This window comes from Natrix helvetica (assembly GCF_964273705.1).
Source record: "Natrix helvetica genome assembly, chromosome: 1".
In the NCBI taxonomy this organism is placed as follows: Eukaryota; Metazoa; Chordata; class Lepidosauria; order Squamata; family Natricidae; genus Natrix; species Natrix helvetica.
In genome coordinates, this window is record NC_138548.1 from 226179385 (window position 1) to 226201171 (window position 21787).

At 39.5% G+C, this 21787-nt stretch overlaps 1 protein-coding gene across 6 annotated transcripts in view; it reads left to right on the forward strand.

Moving 5' to 3' along the window:
- STXBP4 (syntaxin binding protein 4) overlaps nucleotides 1-21787 on the forward strand; it is a 110671-nt gene that overhangs the window by 2718 nt on the left and 86166 nt on the right. For 5 of the 6 annotated variants that reach the window (XR_014176771.1, XM_081970412.1, XM_081970413.1 and 2 more), the window contains 7 exons: nucleotides 442-537; nucleotides 6595-6668; nucleotides 6857-6952; nucleotides 8685-8754; nucleotides 8948-9022; nucleotides 18359-18438; nucleotides 20081-20201. Coding sequence is in view for 5 of the 6 variants with exons in the window: in XM_081970412.1 (XP_081826538.1) it covers nucleotides 494-537; nucleotides 6595-6668; nucleotides 6857-6952; nucleotides 8685-8754; nucleotides 8948-9022; nucleotides 18359-18438; nucleotides 20081-20201 (560 nt within the window). In the remaining variant the exon portion in view is untranslated. The remainder of the gene's footprint in view (nucleotides 1-441; nucleotides 538-6594; nucleotides 6669-6856; nucleotides 6953-8684; nucleotides 8755-8947; nucleotides 9023-18358; nucleotides 18439-20080; nucleotides 20202-21787) is intronic. The other variant, XM_081970415.1, reaches the window with a different exon arrangement.

Consider the following 21787-nt stretch of genomic DNA (forward strand, 5'->3'; position numbering starts at 1 on the left):
TTAACATCGCCCCGAGTCCCTTTTGGGAGAGGGGGCGGTATAAAAGTTTGAATTAAAGTTAAAGTTAAAGTTTAAGGGCAGTTTCCATGGAAATAAGAAAAGTGAACTGATCTCTGCATTGATTAGCCACGAGAGACATGTCCAGAAGTGCAGAATAAGCCATTCCTGTATAAAAGGGACCATCACTTGGATGCCAATCCCCATTTCTGGCCCTACAGCTTCAGCCCTTGGTCTTGGTGGCCAAGATAGATAGTGTGCTCGATCTCAAGCTCCTAAAGATGTGGGATATTTTATTTTCCAACTAAGAAATATTCAGTAAATTCAATGCCAGCTGTATTACACAAACCATCAAAGAATGTACAGTATGTTTGCATTAGTAATTCATAGTAACCCATAGTAATTATGCATATAATACCTATTGTGTTCTCTTCTGCTTTACAGCAAATGGCTAGTTTTTGTTGTGAGCCTGTTGGAATATTCCATTATTAATGACATGTCGACGGAGATGGCATCCCCAGACTCAAATCACCCCGATATGTAAGTCATATATAATGTTTTCACAGCTTAAGACCCATAATAAATTCAATATCTCTGATTTATATTATCAAAATAGTTCCTAATATATGTATATTAGTGTTAGCATGATACATCTTGTTAGTGCAGAAAAGAACAAAAGAAATGTGCTTTCATACATGTTACACATGCATGCATACATTACTGTGTTCTTACATGCTGAGCTAATAAGTTTCCAGAGTGATCTATCTTTTGCGATCATTGACAGTAAATAAAGTAAAATACCAATAAAAGAGAATATATGTTGTTCAGAGCTGAACTGTGGAGTCCTTGGTGCTCTGAAGCTTCAAAGGAATAAAATTTGCCAGGGAAGAAGAAAACAACACAATATCCTTCCTGGATATTTTTTTCAGCAGAAGAAATTAGAAACACAACCCTGTTGAAAAACAACCCACACTAACCAAGTGTTCCATTATCAGAATAACAATCCAACCTTCCACAAGAGTAGCTGTGCAGGAATTATTATTCAGAGGAGGCAATGGAATGTGTGGATAAGAGATGCTGCCTAGGAAACAGACAAAAGCAGCAGGAGCCCCCAGTGGCTTAACAATCAGAAAGAAACTTAGGAATGACCTGCTCTAATCATCTACAATATACGGTGGCTGTAACAATCACTACGTAGGACAGATAGGCAGAAGACTAGTTGAGCACATCCATGAACATCAGCCAGTTCTAAGAAGACACAGTGAAACTGAGAAACTGAGCATCCTAGACCAAACCAAATCCAAAAATGCTAGGAGATTCCTGGCATTCAGACAAATCAGACATCAATAGACACATAGAACTAAAGCATATGTACACATTTAGAAGAGACAACAAAAAACAAAGAAACAAAAAGTCCACACGTCCTCTCTCAACAGCCAACCACCACATAAGCAGCGGCCAGGGAAACAAGGAGAAAACAATACCCTATTCAAGGGTTAGGAGAAAACCTCTTTCAAATCAACACTGACAGGGCAAGCTGCTGCAAATAAACAGGGAGCAAAACTCACACCTACACTGATAATGTTACCTAGTTGGATAATGAAATGTCTGCAAGCAAACATCTGAGCTCAGAGAGCACCAAGGATTCCAAAGTAAAATATATGTTATGGTGCTGTCTGCCATTCCACCTCTTGGTATCTTTGGAACCTCCACAGAGTATCTTGTATGTCTATGGGTATTCTGAAATATTGCTGCATTTCTCTATCAGTAAAAGTTGATATTTTACTTGCAAACTAATTTGAACATACAGTTTGCTAGTACCAGAATGCTAACCATTTTCTCAGCATGACCTTATCCTCATTGCAGAGCTTCAAAAAACGGTAGATAGGTAAATAGGTAAGGTAGATTAGAAACCTAGGCCAGTGATGGCTAACCATTTTGTCTTTGCGTGCCGAAAGCATGTGCCTGCGCGCAACAGCAAACGCGCGCATGCCCACACCCATAATTCAATCCACACACGACACCCCCCTGCACAACATGACACCCTGCTCATTCACATGCGACCCCCACGTGTCCCATTTTGGGCTTAGCAGGCCTTTCTGAAGCCTCCTGGCACCAAAAACAGGGTGCGGTGGGCACCCCCCCCTCATGCTCCCCACAAACATGCGTGCGTGATACCCACACACACACGTATGTATGCATGTCTCCGCATGCAAGGCAGGGATCCGAAAATCAGCTGGCCGGCAGGAGGCTCATGCACATGGGCAGTGGAGCTGATTTGGGCGACAGCTCGCGTGCCTGCAGAGAGCTCCGCATGCCATAGGTTCACCATCACTAGGCAATGTGTCATGAATCAAATCTAAAATCTTAGCTTGAAGAGTTGGGAAGAAGAAATAGGCATGCTCAAGTAGATGAATCTAAGCATGAATCTGCCATTCTATTGGCAAGATTTCAGAAATGGTTTGCTCTTGCTTGTTTCCTAGAGTTCCTGAAAGTGATTGGCCTATTTCCCAGCTGAATTCATGCCTAAGGCAGGATTACAACTCACAATCTCCTATTTTCTAGTTTGGTGCATTAACCACTTACACCAAACTGCCTCTCATTTACATAGGATGTATTGACAGATGTTTACCTTCTTCGTATACAAATATAAGCACAAACATTTAGTCAACCATTGACAGCTAAAGTAAAAATCCAGTGTGATTGCGGTTCTTGAAGAGCAGTTTTGCATGGAATCAGCAAGAATTTTGTCTTAGAATCAGAAGTTCTATAACAGTGATGGTGAACCTATGGCACGCGTGCCACAGGTGGCACACGGAGCCATTTGTCAGGGCACGCGAGCTGAGTTCACCCTTTTTTAAAGCCATTTTTCGCCCTTTCCAGGCTCCAGAGACTTTATAGGAGCCTGGGGAGAGCGAAAAGAGCCCCCCCCCCGAGGCCCTCATGAGCTTCCCTAGAGCCTCTGAAGCGCAAAAAACTGGCCCTACGGGCAAACCGGAAGTTCGGGAATGGACTTCCTGTTTGCTCGGAGGGTCGTTTTGACTGCTCCAGAGGCTTCAGGGAAGGTCTCTGAAACCTTTGGAGCGCTCAAAACGACCCACCGAGCAAACTGGAACTGACTTCCAGTTTGCTCGGAGGGTCGTTTTGACTGCTTCAGGGACCTTCAGGGAAGCCTTCTGAAGGTCCCTGAAGCCTCCATAGGGCTTCCGGGGGGCGGGGGGGCTGTTTTCACCCTCCCCATGCTCCTATAAAGCCTCTGGAGCCTGGGGAGGGCAAAAAAAGCATGCAAAAATGGGGGGGTCGCACATGTAGTGCGCGCATGCGCACTGGGGAGGTCGCACATTGCATTATGGGTGCAGCATGCCTGCACACAACCCCACTGCGCTCCCCCCACTTACAGCACGCGAGCCAAAAAAGGTTCGCCATCGCTGTTCTATAAGATTAAGTATCTAGGCCAATGTTTCAATTTTCAGTTAAAGAAAACCATATATGCCTGGAAGGAAGATATAAGGGAATAAGCATTCTTTGTAACTTTTGTTATTGCCTAGCACTGCCATTTAGAATGTAAGTAATTAGTTGGTAATTTGTCTATAACAGGGGTCGGCAACCTTAAACACTCAAAAAGCCTCAAAGGTCCTAACCGGAAGCCCCCTGTTCAATTCTGGAGCCAACTGGAAGTTTGGTTCCCCCACCATAGAGTCTCCTCCTAGCGCAGCACCCTTTTTCCTCTACCTGCCCTAACCCTAACCCTATCAATTATGAAGCTGACCGGCGACAGGGAGCCTCAGCAGAGGGATAAAAGAGCCACATGCAGCTCCAGAGCGACAGGTTGCTGACCCCTGGTCTATAAAAACATATTAGAAAATAATTGCCTTGCTGTTTTCTCCTATTCCACTATGTACATGATGGATAGGTACTGGGGAGTTTTAGATAATTATAAGTTGGTGAGTAAGGAGTTCTATTTCCTACATGTGCTGACATAATCTGATAGACACACTGTTTTAAACAGAAAAAGATAATTGAAGTTTTATGCCAAGAGGATTATTAAGAATGAATCCTAACACAAACAAAAGAAGCTATGGTTTATTATAAATCTTTTAGTGGAGTGAAAGATAAAAATGATGTATTAAAATCCAGAGAAAATGCAAGTGATCACTATACTTTAAAAAAAATAGTTCTTTGTACTTATTGAATTGCGATGGGAGACCTAATTTTTGCTTCACAAGTGAATTATCTCGTGTGAGAAGATTAACTGGAAAGAGAGATAAACTGATGTTTTAGTAACTGAAAGTAGGGTGGAAGTAAGCATTTATACTGCTGCTGAATATGAAACCTTTCAGCACTTTTTAGGATTTATTTCTTTCATTTGCAACAATTGTCTTTCGCCAAAAAGATGAATGAAAACCAGATAATAAGATTTATAAAGATATGCTTCATGGTTAGATTTTAGATAGCTATTCCTATTCATTGTCTAATTTTTTTTTGTAAACAGGTATTTTCATCTCTGCCAGCCTGACATCACTCATGTTGGGGGCAACAATGGTGGTCCGGGCAAGGCTGGGGGGATCCATTGTCTCCAGTGGAGGAAGGCTAGACCAGGGCGAGTGCCAAACCCTTGTCATCCAGAGCAAGGGTCTCCAAGCTTGGCAACTTTAAGACTTTGTTGGCTGAGGAATTCTGGGAGTTGAAGTCCACAAGTCTTAAAATTGCCAAGGTTGGAGACCCCTGCTCCAGAGGAGCCTTGCCATCTGCTGGTGGTCAAGTACTAAGACAGGACTTCCCTTTCTTCCCTTCTTTTTCCTTCCCTCTTCATCCTCCTTTCTTCTTCCTTCCCCTCTTGTCTTCTTTTTCCTTCCTTGCTCTCTTCCCATCTTTCCTTCTTTTAATTTATCTTTCCTCTTTCCCTTTTTCTTTTCCTGTCCCTTCTTGGATGCTCAAATGCAAAACATTTCTCCTTTTGTTTTGCTTTGCTTTTAGTTTGTTTTGCTAGCCCTCTGCCAGTGAAAGGGGGGGGGGGCTGAGCACGACCCTCTTAAGCTCCATTTTCGCTGGCAGACGCACCGTGGGCCAGTCATTCGCCGTTTTCATGACTGCCCCGCGGGCCAGATCTAAGCACCACAGGGATGTGGCTCGCGGACCTTGAGTTTGACAGCCCTGCTTTCGAACAGCCTTCTAGTATTTTGAGGGGCGGCTGTTATCAAATAAAATGTTGCTAGATAATAAGTAGGTCGTAACTACATTGTGCAATTGTGTTCTTTCCCCACTTTTCCACTTTTATTCTTCATCTTGATTTCATATTTGTACAAACATTTCTAGTAACAGTTCAAGATGATTTACCTCTTCCTATCCTTCAGCCTAAATCTGGAAAGTTGTAGAGAAGACAGAAGTGACACCTGTGCACTACATAGCATTTTTACTGATCAGCGTGATGACAGGTAGCTGACAGCGTAGATCAGAAGTACACAAGAGTGTCCTTTTACATTCATGGTACAACAGGCTGCCCATTTACCTACTTTTTGTCACTAGATGAGTGCTGCCAAAGTGACAATATCCTAAGGAAATGTATCACATTTCTTTGGGCACAAAGAATGTGGGAAAAAGTCCAGGGTAATGTGATCTAATTTTTTTAATCTGCTTCTTATCTTGTTGCTTGTTTCAAATTGCATTGTACTGTATTCTTTTATTGTACAATATATGGCTTAATGACTGCCCTGTTTGGTGAGTTTTTGAAGTTACAGTGGTGCTGAAAAAGTAACTTTGCAACTAGTCCTTACACTTAACAACTGTTAAAACATTCCTGTGGTCACATGATCGAGACTCAGACATTTTGCAACCAGCAGGCGCTTACGATATTTGCAGCAATCCATGGTCATGTAGTCACCCTTTGTACGTTTCACAACTGGCTTCTGACAGGCAGAGTCAGTGGAGAAGCTGGCAGTAAAATTGCAAGTCGCAATCACTTTATGACCACAGGTGATCCACTTTATGACCATGGCAGGGGTAACGTTACATGTCTAGTGTGGCCATGTGATGTTTTGCTTAACAATTACATTGCTTAACAATCAAGTTGCCAGTCCCATTTGTGATTGTTAAATGAGAACTGTCTGTATTGTGAACTGCCTAGAATCAACTGGAATAAGAGATCACCTAAATCAAATCAAATCAAATTAAATTAAGTTAACTTCCTGAGCTCAGCACCAGGAAGTTCTCAAAAGAATGAAAAGAGCATTGTAGGAATTGAGTCTGCTCTTGTAAACAGTATGTTATTGTTAGTGCAGACCATCTAAATAAAAATAAAACATCACTTTCTAAATGGTGGAAGGAAACAATGGAACAAAACAAATGAGTTCAATCACTTATTCATAACTATTTCTTTTTATGTTTTTTTATTTTATTGTTTTAATTAAACAAAAAACACACACAAAAACATTCTTCATTACATCTTCCAGAAAGCATGTCGATTGCTTACAAATAATAACTATTTCTAAAGATATCTGCTTTTCTTACCTTAATAGGCTCCATGTTTCAATTTTTTAAAACAATGATTTCATAAGTTGCAACCACTCTGAAATCAACTTTCTCTTTTCTATTTCAAAGGATCTTTGTAGGTCCGAATGGAACGCATCGAACTATACACCATGTTTCATTTTCAGACTGCCAAAATGGATTAGGTAATCAGATTACATATTCAATTTACTCTAATGAAGTTGGAGAATTGCCATACTGTTTTGGGCAGGTGGTCCACTCGGATGTAGACAGGATTTATAATCTTTGCAGTTATTTAGCAATTTCCATGGTATGTTTATCACAGCGGGGAAAATAAGATATTTACATCTTGTTTGTTTTAATTGCTCAACAGGCATTAAAATTATTGGAGGCTGTCAAGATCAATCCAAAGAAGAGTATGGAATTTTCATAAAGGAGATATTACCCGAGAGGATAGCTGCTACAGATAGTAAAAAATTACTTGTGATCTTCACTGGTGGCAATGCTGCTTTAAAAAAAAAAGCTGTAACAATCCATATATTGATTTTTAAAATTAAAGATCCACACATCCTGACCATCTTCTCTTTCCTACCCCTACAGAACTCCCTGTATTCCAATCTTTTAGAGCAGATTACACAGGAAAAGCTGGGGTCACCATATCCATCCACTCATAGAAATTTGGGGGGGGGGGGGAGTCCCTGGATTTCACCCAGTAGATCCAAGTGAGAGAATTCTAGGCACACTATATACCTAATTTAATTTGGCCCACAGAGAAGTTGCAAACCTTACACACAATAAACTACGTTGATAGATGGATTATCATGTTGTGAAAAAAGGATAAATTTAATCAGCCAGGATATTAGACGAATTTGCTTTTAGCTCCAGGTAGTCATGGAGTGTTTTGGAGGAAAATTACCATATTTTTCAGAGTATAAGACACACTTCCCCCCCCCCAAAAAAAGAGCATGGAAATGTTGGGGTGTCTTATACACCAAATACAGCCATTTTTGGCCTCCCGAAGCCCTGTCCCCGCATCCCATTTTTCGCAAAAACGGGGGCATTTTTGCCTTCCCCCAGCCCTGCTGAAGCCTGCAGAGTGCTCCTGGAGGCGGGGAGGACAAAAACTTTTTTTTCTTACTTACCTCTTTGAAATCTTGGTGCATCTTATACACCAGTGTGTCCTATAGTTTGAAAAATACGGTAAGTCTTCCTATCAGCTGTGTTGACAAAATAGAGGGGAAAAGCTTCTCTAAACTCACCTTCCCTGTCCCTGTTTTACTTCCCATAATATGGACAAAGGACAGGAAATGTGGAATGAGTAGCTTCCCCCTGTTATCTCTAACCATGGGGGCTCCAAAACTTGTTGGATTACCATGGATAATTTTTGGTTTTACCTTTTTACTTTCCAATTTATTGGAAATGAAAATCCAGCTTTTTATTCACCTTCCAACCTCTTATATATTAGCTGGCAAGACTGCAAAACTATCAATTCCCTCTGAGTAGAACATGGTTGATCATAAATTGCTGGTGCACAATATTAGTGGGGAATAAAGAACTAAGTCAGAAAAACAGGTATTAATATTTAGTTCACTAACTCAAGGCAATAATATGGGATCAAGGTATTATAATAGGCATATCGGATAGTAAGATTCATATGATAGTTAAGTTACCCCCAATGACTATTTTTTTATGTTAGAAGGGCATATAAAAATAGTAAAATAAGTAAAACATTAAAAATGCACAAAAGATAAATGAAAGATTGCCTTAAATCATTACTATGAAGTCATATTTAAAAATATAAATAAAATAAATGTAGTGATTCAGCAGTCAGCTAGAAAGTAGCTAATTACTAATATTGTAGCTGTGTAATTTTGCTGAAAACATCAGAAATAATTCTAACATTTTTCGGTCCTAATGTTTTTTTGTGTTTTTGTGGGGGGTTTTCTTTGAGTTTGTGTGTGTGTACACAGTTTTTTTCTAAATAAACATTTTGTTTTCTTGATGTAGCTGATTTGTAATTAACTATCATGATTTTTTTTCTTTTCAAAAGCAGTTGTGTATTGGAGATTTGATTTTAGAGGTGAATGGGGGGGGTTCTTTGAGTTTGCGTGTGTGTACAGTTTTTTTTTTCTAAATAAACATTTTGTTTTCTTGCTGTAGCTGATTTGTAATTAACTATCATGATTTTTTTTCTTTTCAAGATCAATTGTGTATTGGAGATTTAATTTTAGAAGTGAATGGCCAAAAATTATATGGTGTAACTAATGAAAAGTAAGTCCTAACATTTAATTATAAGCATGAACTGTAATAGTTAACATTTGTATTTGCCTGTTAGTATTTTAAATGAACATGTAATCAGTTCAACTCATAGAAAACAATTAGATAAAATGAATTATGGTGATGCTTTTGTAACACCTCAGTGGAGAAAATCAGTACATTTAACTCTTCATTTTTAACTTTACAGAGCTGTTGACATGTTACAGATGGCATCGGCAACCAATCACGTGTCTCTGTTTATTGCCCGAGATGAAGATGCAAAGTAAGAAATGTTAGATTTCCCCAAGTCCTAGAAAATTATACTAGACCCAAGACTGAGTGTAGATCTTATTGTTTTCCCATTATAACCATTTACCTTCTTTCCCCCCCTCTATTTAATCTCTTTCATTAGAGCTTCTTTAATAGTGTGGGAACTTCCGTCAGCTCACTGCAAAATTGCAAAGTTTTCAATTTTTTTTTTGCAAATTAAAGAAGAAAAATCCACAATCCCTATCATTTTTGAGAAAAGCTGGGATGAAAAATAAATATAGCACCTCTTCCCACTTTAATAAATCATCTGATAAAATCAATAGTGAAGGGAAACAAAATGTGAATCATACATGTCTGGTGATGATTCCTGCAATCTGTTCTTGAAAAATGAAGTCTGAAACTTTGTTTTCCTCTTCCATGAGTTTTAGATTTGTGGACTTGTAGATTGCTAACTGCAGCAGGTCCACTATTATGGTTATAGCTTGTGGAGTTTTATGAATAGAATTCTCATAGAGCATTCTTTTCCAATCTGGTGCCTTTCAGATGTGTTTAAAATATCACCACTGATATTGCCTATATCTATATATTTCCAGACCTATACTTGAATACTGCTCACCTGCCTGGAACCCACACTGCATTTCGGACATTAAAACATTAGAGAGAGTCCAGAGGTATTTTACAAGAAGAGTACTCAACTCCTCTGCTCATAATAAAATTCTGTATACCACCAGGCTTGAAATTTTAGGCCTGGATAACCTTGAACTACGCCGTCTACATTCCAACCTGAGCTTAATGCACAAAATAATCTGTCATAACGTCCTACCTGTTAATGACTACTTTTACTTCAACTGCAATAAACATAAGGGCTATCAATAGATACAAACTTAATATAATCCATTCTAATCTTGATTGCAGAAAAAACAATTTCAGCAAAAGAGTAGTAAATGTGTGGAACACCCTACCTGATCCTGTTGTTAGTTCCTCTAACCCCCATACCTTTTACCTTAAGCTGTCTACCATGGACCTTACGCATTTCTTTTTTTTTTTTTTTCAAAAAATTTTATTGGTTTTTTAAAACATTTATAGGGAAAAGGGTAGGTGGAATGGTTACAAATTTTGGCAGTTGCAAGTATGGCAGACGCCCCCTCCCTCCAAACTCATAAGATACATCTAAGTATAAAACATTAATACATGATCATAAAAAATCAGCATATTAATTCTAAAAATAGTTTTCAATCAATTTATATAGTTATGATATATAGTCTAGATATAATTTCATTATTACTTTCGGTCTGTTTATAACAGTGTGGTTTTCTTATTCATTTTTTTTTTTTTTTTTTTTATAAATGTTTATTTATTTTTCTTTAAAAAGACAAGACAACACATAAGATACAAGAGCAGGGAAGTAAAAAAAAAAACACATTTTCATCAAGCATGTCGTTTGGTTACAAGTTTTTGTGCGATGGTTTTTACAATTAAGGATGCGTTCACTAATTATCCATTAAATATAGTTAAATATTTCATTGAGCATTGCATGTTCAAGTTACCATAGTATTCTTTCTTTTATGACAACCCTTATTTCTTTATCTCTACAATTATGTACTAGGTAGCAATAGGTCTTTATAAAATTGTATCACCATTCTCTCAAAAATAAAAGTGGAGATTAAGTCAAAGAAAAAAAGAAACTCATTACTTCATATAAGACATTTCTATTTTCCATTAATCTTAAAGTTTCCAATCATCCTCAACTCCAAATTAAATTTCCCATTATTATTTGTCAATCCATGTAGTCATTAAATATTTTAATCTATATTCACATCCATTGTTCATTACATCATCATTATTCCATTTTATATTATAAAATAGTCACCAGCCATAATCATACCTAACAGTTTAAATCATCTCACTCTTATATATTAAATACATTATTATTCTTATCTCGTATAAGTAAATGGTCTATTTCATAATAAAGGCTTAATATGTATAGAAAGAGAAAAGAAAAAAAAAGAAAGAAAAAAGAGAGAGATTTTTTCAAAACATTAAGTATAACTTTCTATTATTATTACATATAAGATAGGGTAAAGAAAAAGAAAAGATTCACTTCCAAGTTTTTTTATCCAACCATTGATAAAACAAGTCCCATACTTTGTAAAATTGCTCATCCTCTAATTCTCTAATTTCAAATGTAAGTTTACTCATTTCTGCACAGTTCATTATCTTCCGAACAATTTCCTCCTCTGTTGGTACTTTCTCATTTTTCCAGTATTTAGCAAATACAATTCTAGCAGCTGTTAAGACATTTATGATCAAATATTTCAAGTCTTTATTGTATGTTTCTGGTATTATTCCCAATAAGAAAAGTTCTGGTTTCAAGTCTATATGTTTATGTATCATTTTCTCCAACCACATGTGTATTTTAGTCCAGTATCTCTTAGCTTCAGGACAAGTCCACCACATGTGGTAATATGTGCCGGGTGTATGTTGACATTTCCAGCATTTTTCAGACTTATTCTTCGACATTCTTGCTATTCTCGATGGGGATAAATGCCACCTATAAAACATCTTATACAAATTTTCTTTATATGCAGTTGACATTGTCATTTTATAATTTTGAGTCCACAATTTTTGCCATTTTTCTAAATCAATCCCATGTCCAAAGTTTTTTCCCCATGTTTTCTTATTCATTTTTGTGATCTGAGCTTTCTTGGTGTTGCCCCATCACCCCCCGCTGGCAGAGCTCCGGCCCCTCCCGTGTCCTGTATGACCGTTGTAGAGTCTTCTGTTTTTTCTAGGTTCGCTTTATTTTTTTCCATAAAGGCCTGTTCCTCTATGGGTGTATTGATTCTGATTCTTGTCTCCTCCCAGAATATCAGCATCCCTTCAGGCATCAACTATCTAAACCACACCCCCTTCTGGTATAATTTATTCGCCAATTGCGAATAGTTTTTCCTTTTCTCCATAATTTTTTGGGGATCTGCTTCAAGATGGTTATCTCCCTGTCATGGTATGTCAATGCTTGCCCCCTTTGTACACCCAGAATTTCATCTCTTGTGCTTTTCCTAAGGAATTTAATGTGAACCTCCCTGGGTACATTGTGTGTTCTGGCATATGCTGAATTCACTCTATAGACCAGATCTATCTCCCATTCCATCTGCTGCTTATCTTTGTGTATGTATTCAGCTAAAATATTAGTCATAATGTCCCTTATATTTTCCCCATCTGCTTCTATAACATTTTGAAATCTAAGATAAAAGGACATTCTCTCAAACTCTGTTTTCATTTGTTGGGTATCAAGTTCTTTGTTTCCCTTCTGTAAAGCCTCTACCCCCCCCTCGCCTCCGCCACCCCACCCTCCACAAGGTCCAGTCTCTGTGAGTTCTTATAAATTTGGACTTGATTCTCTTTAATTTCCTCCTTCATTTCTTTTAATTGTTTCTTAATTTCTTCCTGGCCCTGTATGAGTTGCTGAAGCATTTGTTGCAAATCCATCTCTGTACTCTTGGGTTGCATCAGTTCTGTAATCTTTGACTGTGTAGCAGGACTGGATGTTGCAGATGTCGGTGCAGAAGTAGCAAAGCCAGGTTTTCCAGGGGGTGGTCTTTTTGGAGACATGGTTTATAAAACAAAGAGATCAGTCAGTGTAGAGACTGGACAGCTGGAGAAGTAGAGCAGACAGATGAGACCAGGAGGCAGAAGATCCAAACAGGTGGGAGCTTCTTTAGTCAGTCTAGCAATAGAGAAAGGTTTTCTCTCCAAAGAGTTCAAAAAATAACAATCCACAAGAGATTCCTCTGGGTGACACGGAGACAAAGACCGGAAGCCTGAATTTTGAAGGTGGAGTCAGGTTTCAAAGTTCATGAAGACAACGGAAGTGTGTCATCTTGCCCTGCCAGCTTTGGGCTCAGAGGCATAGGAAAGTTTTAAAAGTTCACAAAGTTCTCAGATCATCAATAAGTTCTGGAACTAAGTCCAATGAAAAACACTTTTACTGGGGTGAGGCATCATTAGTTGGCTCTCCCCCCTCCTCCTTCCCCTGGGGGCGAGAGCAAAAGTTTTTCAAGCCGCTTGTCCAAGGGGGAGGGAAAATCCCCCTCCCTCCAGCAACTCCTCCAAGAAAAATCCGAAAGTTTAGCTTTTAAAGTTACTGAAAAAGTCCATCAACTCAAGAGAAAGGGAATGGAGAGAGGAAGCACCTCACCATACCGCCGCTGCTTCCTTCAGTTTTGCGTTGTCCGATCGGCATGGAGCGAGACGCAGGCGCACCCTCCGATACTGCTCCCCGGTGCCTGGAGCAAAGCGGAGAAGCCCCCACCAGCCGCCGCCGATGCCAGGGCCCTCCGCGAGCCGCTCCCTCGGCAGGACGCCTCTCCGGGGCGTCCTGTGCCCCCCCCAGAAGCAGGGGAAGCCCACCGGGAGAGCGGGAGCAGGCAAAGGACTTGCCCGTCGCCGTAGCCGCCGGAACCGGAAGTGGACCTTACGCATTTCTTAAGAGGTCCCTAAGGGGGCACGCATAAGCGCACCAGCGTGCCTCCCGTCCCTGTCCTACTGTCCCATTTTATATGTACTCTTTTTATGTGTTTATGGCTATGTTTTTCTTATTTATATATATATCTATTTGTGCCAATTTTTCATGTGTTTTTCATACTTGCTTCCTTGTACTTGTTGACAAATAAATAAAAATAATAATTGCCACTTAGCTAGCTAAGGATTCTGGGAGTTGTAGGCGCATTATCTCTGGAGAACATTGCAAAGTTGGAGAAAATTGCTGCTAAAGAATCATGCTTTTACAGCATTTGTCTAAATTTGATTTCCCTTTTCAGAATTGCAATTCTGCTTGGGTGGATGTATAGATGTAAATGTAGTTCCAACTAGCTTGCTTGCTTCTTTGCTTGCTGTGTATGTGTGTGCCTGTGTGTGTATTTATTTATACCTGTGGGATCAAACTAGATATTATCTAAGCAAAACATGCATACCAGGTTAGCTAGCAATGGTAGGGAAACTGCACCTACATTGAAGACTTTATATGGATAGGATTGTGCAGGATTTTAAACTAGTTTTCTTCTAAGCAAGTATTTTCCTGATTTAAAACCTGGCTAACCTCTTGTACATGAAAACAGCCTTTAACAATGGAATGCACAAATTCTTGTTCTCAAAGATTGGGAAAAATTGCTGGATTTGTAACATCTGAAACTGTATGCAAAGAAATAATTAGAGATATTTAGGAAGCAAAAGGCAACAAAATTAAAAATGTAAGCATTGGAAATAAATACATTTTGTTCCTTCCTATAATGGAGGTCGGAGAACCCTGCCATTTAAACTCTGGAGTAACATTTTGCATTGAGGAAATATTGGCTACTGTTGAAAGAAAAATGGCCAATTTCCCCTAATGTGTGAAATAACACTAGGCATCTGGGCACACTTCATTGTGTAATTGCCAATTTTACTCGAATGGTTTTCTTCTCTGGCTGTTCTGTAAATTGGAGATTCCTAATTGCTTCAGTTAAAAAATGCTGACCTATTTTTTTAAAACTACTGTAACCATCTTGAATAATTAAAACTTATAATCAGTTCAGGCATTCAGTCCAGAACAGAATTAGACTCCCTCTTGCTAGTTTATAGTTTTGTTTTATTGGGTTCATACTAACATGTATGTTCAAATCTCTTTAAATTTGGCAAATTGTTATATAGCCTACATCTGTCTGGTCTTGGAGTCTTTTTTCCATCTGGCCATTTTAGTCAGGATGATCCTACTCACTACAGTATTATATTCCTGTAATAACAGGTGAGTACAAGTAATCCTTGACTTAACCACTGTTCATTTAGTGACAGTTCGGAGTTACAACGGAATTGAAGAAAGTGACATGACCAATTTTCATACTTATGACTGTTGCAGCATGATATGATCAAAATTCAGATTCTTGACAAGTGGTTCATACTTATGACTACTGTAGAGTCCTGGAGTCATATGACGACCTTCTGACAAGCAAAGTCAGTGGGGAAGCCAGATTCACCTAACAACTGTTTGACTAACTGCAGTGATTCACTTAACAAATGTGGCAAGAAAAGTGGTAAAATGGGCAAAACTCACTTGACAAATTTCACTTAGCAACATAAATTCTGGGTTCAATTGTGGTTGTAAGTCAAGGACTACTTGTATAGTCCTAAAGAGGTAGACTAAACCAGCAGTACCAGCCTTTCCAGCTTTGCGGACCTGTGGCGAGGGGGGGGGAGTGGATGGTTCTGCATGAGCGGTAGACAAGTGTGCGCATGGCACTTGCACAAATGGAGCTGCGCACATGCTCTAAAGGCCGTTTGCGCAAGCGGAACTGCGTACATGCTGTTTGCGTGGCTTGGTTCTGAATGGGCCATGGCCCAAGTTTGGGGAACCCTGGGCCAAACCACATTGAACTTAAGCAGATTTACTTCTGAGTAGATTTTCAGAAGTTATTATGTTGACCTGAGTATTATGTAAGATACCTAATCAAGTACACCTGTATCCCCAGACTTCTAGGTAGTTATGGAGAATGTGTCTCTCCTTTAGAAAGGATTGGTGCATTTGCTACTTAAAATCAAGTCTGATTTCCAGAACTGGGCTGTTTGATCTTTCTAATCATAGATTTGTTAATCTATGAGAAAAACCATAATATAAACCTGGCAAAAATAGAACATTTCTCTTCATGTTTGTAGACAGAGGAATTGATCCATTTTGCTGTTCCCTAGCGATACTTTGGTGACAGATCTCCAGATTTGAGAAGACAGAAGAGGATGTGGGAAAGTTACTAGTCAGCCTTAAAAATCAATATGTGGAAAGCTTGGGCATCTTGACAAGCTTACTTTTGTGTTGGAATTTGCAAATTAAAAGAGCCTTTAAGAAAGTACATAAAAAATTCTTGCTGTTTCAAGTCTGCCTTTGACAATGAATCAGTCTTGCATATTCCGTGCCACACACAACTTCCAACCTGCAGTTGAAACATGATGGAAATATCTGACAGAAAGGAGACGACTTCCGGTCCCTGAAGGTGACAGATGTGTGCGTCCGCCGCTCGTCTCTTCGGTGGCCTCCTTTTAGGAGCACAGGGGGCCTTGGAGGGGCTCCCTGCCATAGGGCGGCTTGTTGGGCCCCCCTGGATTGGCGACAGCCACAGGGTTTTTTTCCAGTTTCACCCCAGGAGCCGGGGAGCTTGGGGGGTGCATGGTGGCGCTGTGCGCTGTCGCTGTGCACCTTCGCCGATCGGATTCCGGAAGAAAAGAATGAATTAGATGCTACAGCTGAAGTGCGGTGAGGTGAGAAGTTTCCCTCAATCTCCTTTAAATCTACTTAATTGATGAACAGCAGCTTCTCTAGATTGTGAATTCAATCCTTTGAAGTGTTAAGATTGGAGGGGGGGATTTTCCACCCCCCCTCGGAAAAGGCGGCACTCAGAATATCTCTCTCTCTCGGAGGAGAGAGAGAGAGTTAGAAGCTAACTTTCACTTCCACTTGCAATGGGAGAATGATTTTTGCTACAATTGCAAGAGATGACTGCTGAGTTGTTGTTTTTAAACTACCTCATGGAAACTTTGGACATGTTGCTCCCTGGTCCCCTGTGAAGGCAGAGCCAAGATGGCCAACTTCCTCCTTCTTTGCTTTTACGAATGAAGTTTTCTCCTTTGAAAGAATTGCTGGCTCTACACCCTGGAGATCTCCTGGAGCCTCTCTTCTTATGTGGTCCCCTTGGATTTTGAGTACTTGATTCTTATCCCCTGGCTTGTAGCTGTACAGGAGGACTAACTTTCACTTCTGGGCTTGTTTGTCTCCACGATCTCTCCCAGCGGTGTATTCCACAGACGCCATTTCTTTTGTATAAGACTTACAGCTATCTCTGAACTTAATATGGGATCTAAAAAGCCACCGCCTGGTAAGGCATCTTCGGCCCCGACATCTTCTACGTCTAGCCCGATTACACAACAGACACAAATGGCCTCATTTCTACAACCTAAACAACTGAAGAGAGTTCAAAGGACTTATCTGTTGCCCAAATGTTTCAAACTATTATGAAGGGACAAGATGAACTGAAAAAACAACTGGCAGACTTAAATGAACATCTCAGAGAAACGCAACAACAAGCAACACAGAATAAACAGAGAATAGGTGTGTTGGAGGAAGACACGACTGGGTTGAGGGAGAAGGTCAAGATAGTCCAGAAGGGGAATAGAGAATTTGAAAATCTTATGATAAAGATGGAATTTGAAAGAATGTCTTTTTTCCTTAGATTTCAAAACTTACCAGAGACAAAAAATGAAGATCTCAAGGAGATCATGACCACAATTTTAGCAGAATACATTAAAAGAGATAAACAGCTATGGTGGGATATTGATTTGATTTATAGGATCAATTCAGCATATGCCAGAACACACAATGTTCCAAGGGAAGTACATGTTAAATTTCTTAGAAAGACTACAAGAGACGAGGTCTTAGGAGCTCAAAGGGCGGGACCATTAAAATATAAAGATAAAGAAATAACCATTCTTAAACAAATTCTGAAGAAAGTAAGAGATAAGAGGAAGAAATATTCCTCTTTATCAAAGAAATTATATAGTAAAGAAGTTTGGTTTAGATGGTTATTGCCAGAAGGAATGTTGATTTTCTGGGAGGACAGTAGAACTAGAATTAACACAGTTGTGGAGGCAGAGGCCTTCATTAAAAAACAGTGCCTTTCTAGATGGAACAGGGGACACTACACAAGATATGAAGGAGGGAGGGGCCGTGGCTCTGCCAGAAGACAGGGGCGGGGGAAGCAATATTGAAAAGACTCAGGTCACAAAGATAAGTATAATAATAACACAATAATAACATTATTGCAATTGTTGTTATAATGTAATTGTTGGGAGTGGCATATAAGATGATTGAATATATTGTTGATATAATCTAAAACAAAAAGCTGTCAATGTTTATCTCTTAATTTTTGATCTTTATTTTTTTTCTGTAAAAGTTGTGAGATTTGGGGGGATTTCTACCTTTCGCACGATGTAGCTGTCAAAATTTTTTGTACCTATCTACTCCTTTCTATAAATATTTGTAAAAACCAATAAAATTCTTTTTAAAAAAAAGGAAATATCTGACAGAAAATCTATTTCAGTTATCTATTGTCTAATCTTTAATACCATTATTCTTGCTTTCCATGAAAGAATGTTGGTACATTTCTTAACTGCAGCGTAAGACACAAGGCAAAACCCAGGATTTAGCTCAGCCAGCAGCAAATAAGCTAAACATCTATTCATGAAAGGTCTCGGATCAACACATTCTAAGAGATATTAAATGATGTATTGCATCTTTACCTTTTTAAATATATATATATATATATTGCAGGAAAGAATTTCTGGCCTTGATGGAGAAGTATAGTTCACATAATAACTCCAGTAGGAATTCCCCAAAGCAGATCCTAACTGGTAAGAGGTTGCTTATGTTTTCACTCTACAATATAAGAGAACAGTAGAAAATGCTTCTTGGCCTAATGGCCTCCATTAATATTTCAGGTTGCTAGAGATGCTTTCACGAATTGGAAGGTAGACCTTTAACCCAGATTTTATGGGCTGATGTTTGATGGACAGAAAGGACACTTCAGTTCAATCAAAAAAATTTATATATATTTATTTCTTTATGAGACTGAACAGTATAATAGTAGTGTCATACTGCCCCCTAGGGTTCATCTGTACATTTCCAAATGTTTGGTGGTTTGAGAACATATTGAGCCTATAATTCCAAAGTATGCCAGGTAAATAATTAACTGTATTCTCAGGCGATCACTGGCTAACACTGCTGTGTTATGACTGTGCCACAGTGAGAAGAAAAACACTACTAAACCAGCTGTTCAGGACTGTTTCAGGCCCCAGAATCCCGTATTACACATAGGTTACCATGTCATATGTCAATTCCAATCAATTAAAGCCTATGCAGGGCCTTGCATTGTAATATAAGAAAACATTTCTGGCTTACTGTTTAAAACGGAAATAACTTAATTGTTGCTAACTTCTATTTTGTCAAAGTGCTTGCAAGTTTATTTATTGCCCATGTGAAGAGTAAAGTTCACATCTAATGAGTTTAGAGATTCTAAACTCATTTGAGTTTAGATTAGAAGATTAGAGTTTGAAGCACTTATATATTATAACAGGCTGAACAGCAATTCATTGTAAATTCATTGCAATTCATTGTAAAGGATGGTTTGGGGCCTATCAGCTTGTTGTAGTTAAATTATATTTTCCCTTAGCCTTTTTCCCAAGGAGCTCATGGTGGGATGATTTTTCTCACATCCTGTTTTCCTTCACTGTGAGGTAGGGTAGGTTGAGCTTTATGACTGAACGGCAATTTGAAGTGAGGTTTCCCCAGCCCTAGTCCAGCAATCTGTTAAATTATAACTCTCTCTGTTTTACTGGGGAGCCATTTCTGCCCTTACTGGTAGGCAGTTTAGTCTGAAAACGTTCATAGATGAAAGTACTACTTACAGTACTCAGTCCTCAACTTACAACTGCAATTAGGAACAGAATTTCCATTGCTAAGGGGGGCAGTTGTTAAATGAGCTGCGTCCGATTTTACAACCTTTTTGCTGCAGTCATTAAGTGAATCATGCAGCTATTAAGCGAATCCAGCTTCCCCCACTGACTTTGCTTTTTGAAAGTTTTTCTGGGAAGGTCACAAATGACCAGAGCACTGCAATCATCGTTCAATACCTGCCAGTTGCCAAACACCAGGATTTTGATCACATGGCTGTGGGGATGCTACAATGGAATTCTGGAAGTTGAAGTCCACAGGTCTTAAAGTTGCCACGGTTGGACACTCCTGCTACAAAAGATTTGGGATTACATTTGGCCCTGGAATTGCCAGTCTCTTCCCTTCCTTGATGTCAGGGAACTCACTTAAGATGTTCCTAATAGAATATTGTGATCCTTGGATTGGACCCCATTCTTCACCCCTACTTTAAAATAATTGAAGATTGGAACAAGAGGCAGCAATCTTTGTGGTATTGAGCAGTTGCTTGCTTTAGTAGATACTCATTTTGTTTCCTTGACTCTTTTTTTTCCCCTCCCCGCAAAGGTGTTGATAGCTTTTCTTCCGGAGCACCTTCAGTGAGTCATTCACTATTTCATCCAAAGGACACTGTGACAAACCTCCCGGGAAGGCCTGCAGCGGTAACATCCCTTCAAGCCATCACAAAGTAACTATGTGAAGTTTGTTTTTCATGGAGAGTTTGTGGAAAAGACAGGATGCTGGGCTTAAAAGCACAGGAATATTATCGTTTCCAAAGCCTCCCTTTTAATCTTAAGATTGTGAGCTGTCAATACTGACAGGTCCTCAAAAGGGCATGGGTTTCAATTTTTTGTTTTATAAGCTGTTTCTCTGCCTGGAATTAAGTATGAAAAATGTCATAGCCAGGCTCTGCTGCCATTTTCTGTAGTTTGCTTGCACTTATTTTTCTTAAATGGTCTCCGTTTTTAAGGAGCATAGAATCTTGTCCTATGTCAGTTCAGAGGTAATCCTTTGAACCCATTCAACAGAACTGAAGAAGCCTCTTGGATGAGAAGGGAAATGTTTTTAAAGAAAAAAAGCCAAGAAGGTCCAGTTGCCTTTTGGAAAAAGCACCTTTGGGACAACCATGACTCAGATGATTATGAATCTCCATAGACATCTTTCCATCCAATCCTGTCAGGCTTTTCCTATGACCTTCTCCAAATCCGTTAAACCTGAGACCCTGAGGATGCATCCTGGAACTTCCCCAAGGCCTTTTTTTATTTGCTTTTTTTCCTTTTTTAAAAATAAGCAAAAAAAAAAAAACCTTGTCATTCTCTAAGTAGATTCTGAGGGCTGAGAGAAGACACATCAACTTCTAGGCTGGGAACTCTCACCTATAATCCTTTGTAGATGAGGAAAAGCTTTGCCTGTCCCTATTTTTCAAAACCTGGAAAAGAAGCAATGATGTGGTCACAGTTGCTTAGCAACTGTGCTTTTCTTTCATGGGCCCAAGTAAAACTTCCAGCTTTGTTCACGGCCAAGCAGACACATATCCAGGAGACAACTGCAAGGCCACCCAGCCTGCACATTTTCTGTCATGGTTACTGATCCCAGACACATACATTTCTGAAATTATGAAGTGAAAATCGCCCAACAGCAGGAACCCTACTGGGTTCTAAGCTTGGTATCTCTAGACATATTGCCCTCTGTGGCTGCCATGCTGTGGGGACAGCGTCTTAAAACAGCCTGATTGGAAGTGGTTGCCTTGCCACCACTCAAAACAGAATTGTCTCCTGTGATCCAGTTTTTATTTTTATGTTGCATTTATTATTTTTGCAAATAACTTATGGCAGCAAACATATCCCACACATCTTCCTCCTCCTATTTTCATGGCTAAGGCAAAAGTTGAACTCACAGTCTCCTCTCCTGCTTTCTAGCCTGGTGCCTTAACCACTAGACAAAACCGGCTCTCGTCTTTAAATTTAAAGCAACGTTAATGTTGAGTACTGAGGAGCCTGGCCAGCAGAGGGCGTTCGGAGGAAGCCCTCTGATTGGCCAAGGCGCGCGCTCCAGCCGGCGGGAGAATTCAAGGTTTCCTATTGGTTCTACCGGCTGACAGCTGTAAGTATAAATAGCTGTCAGCCGGCTCGCGTTTTGTCCGTTGTCAGTTAGCCTGTTCCTTAATAAACCTACGTTGAACTGACCGCTGCCTCAGTCTCCTCACTACGAATTTAACACTGGCGACGAGGACGGGCGACACGGACCCCTTCATCGTGCCACCAATGGCTACCT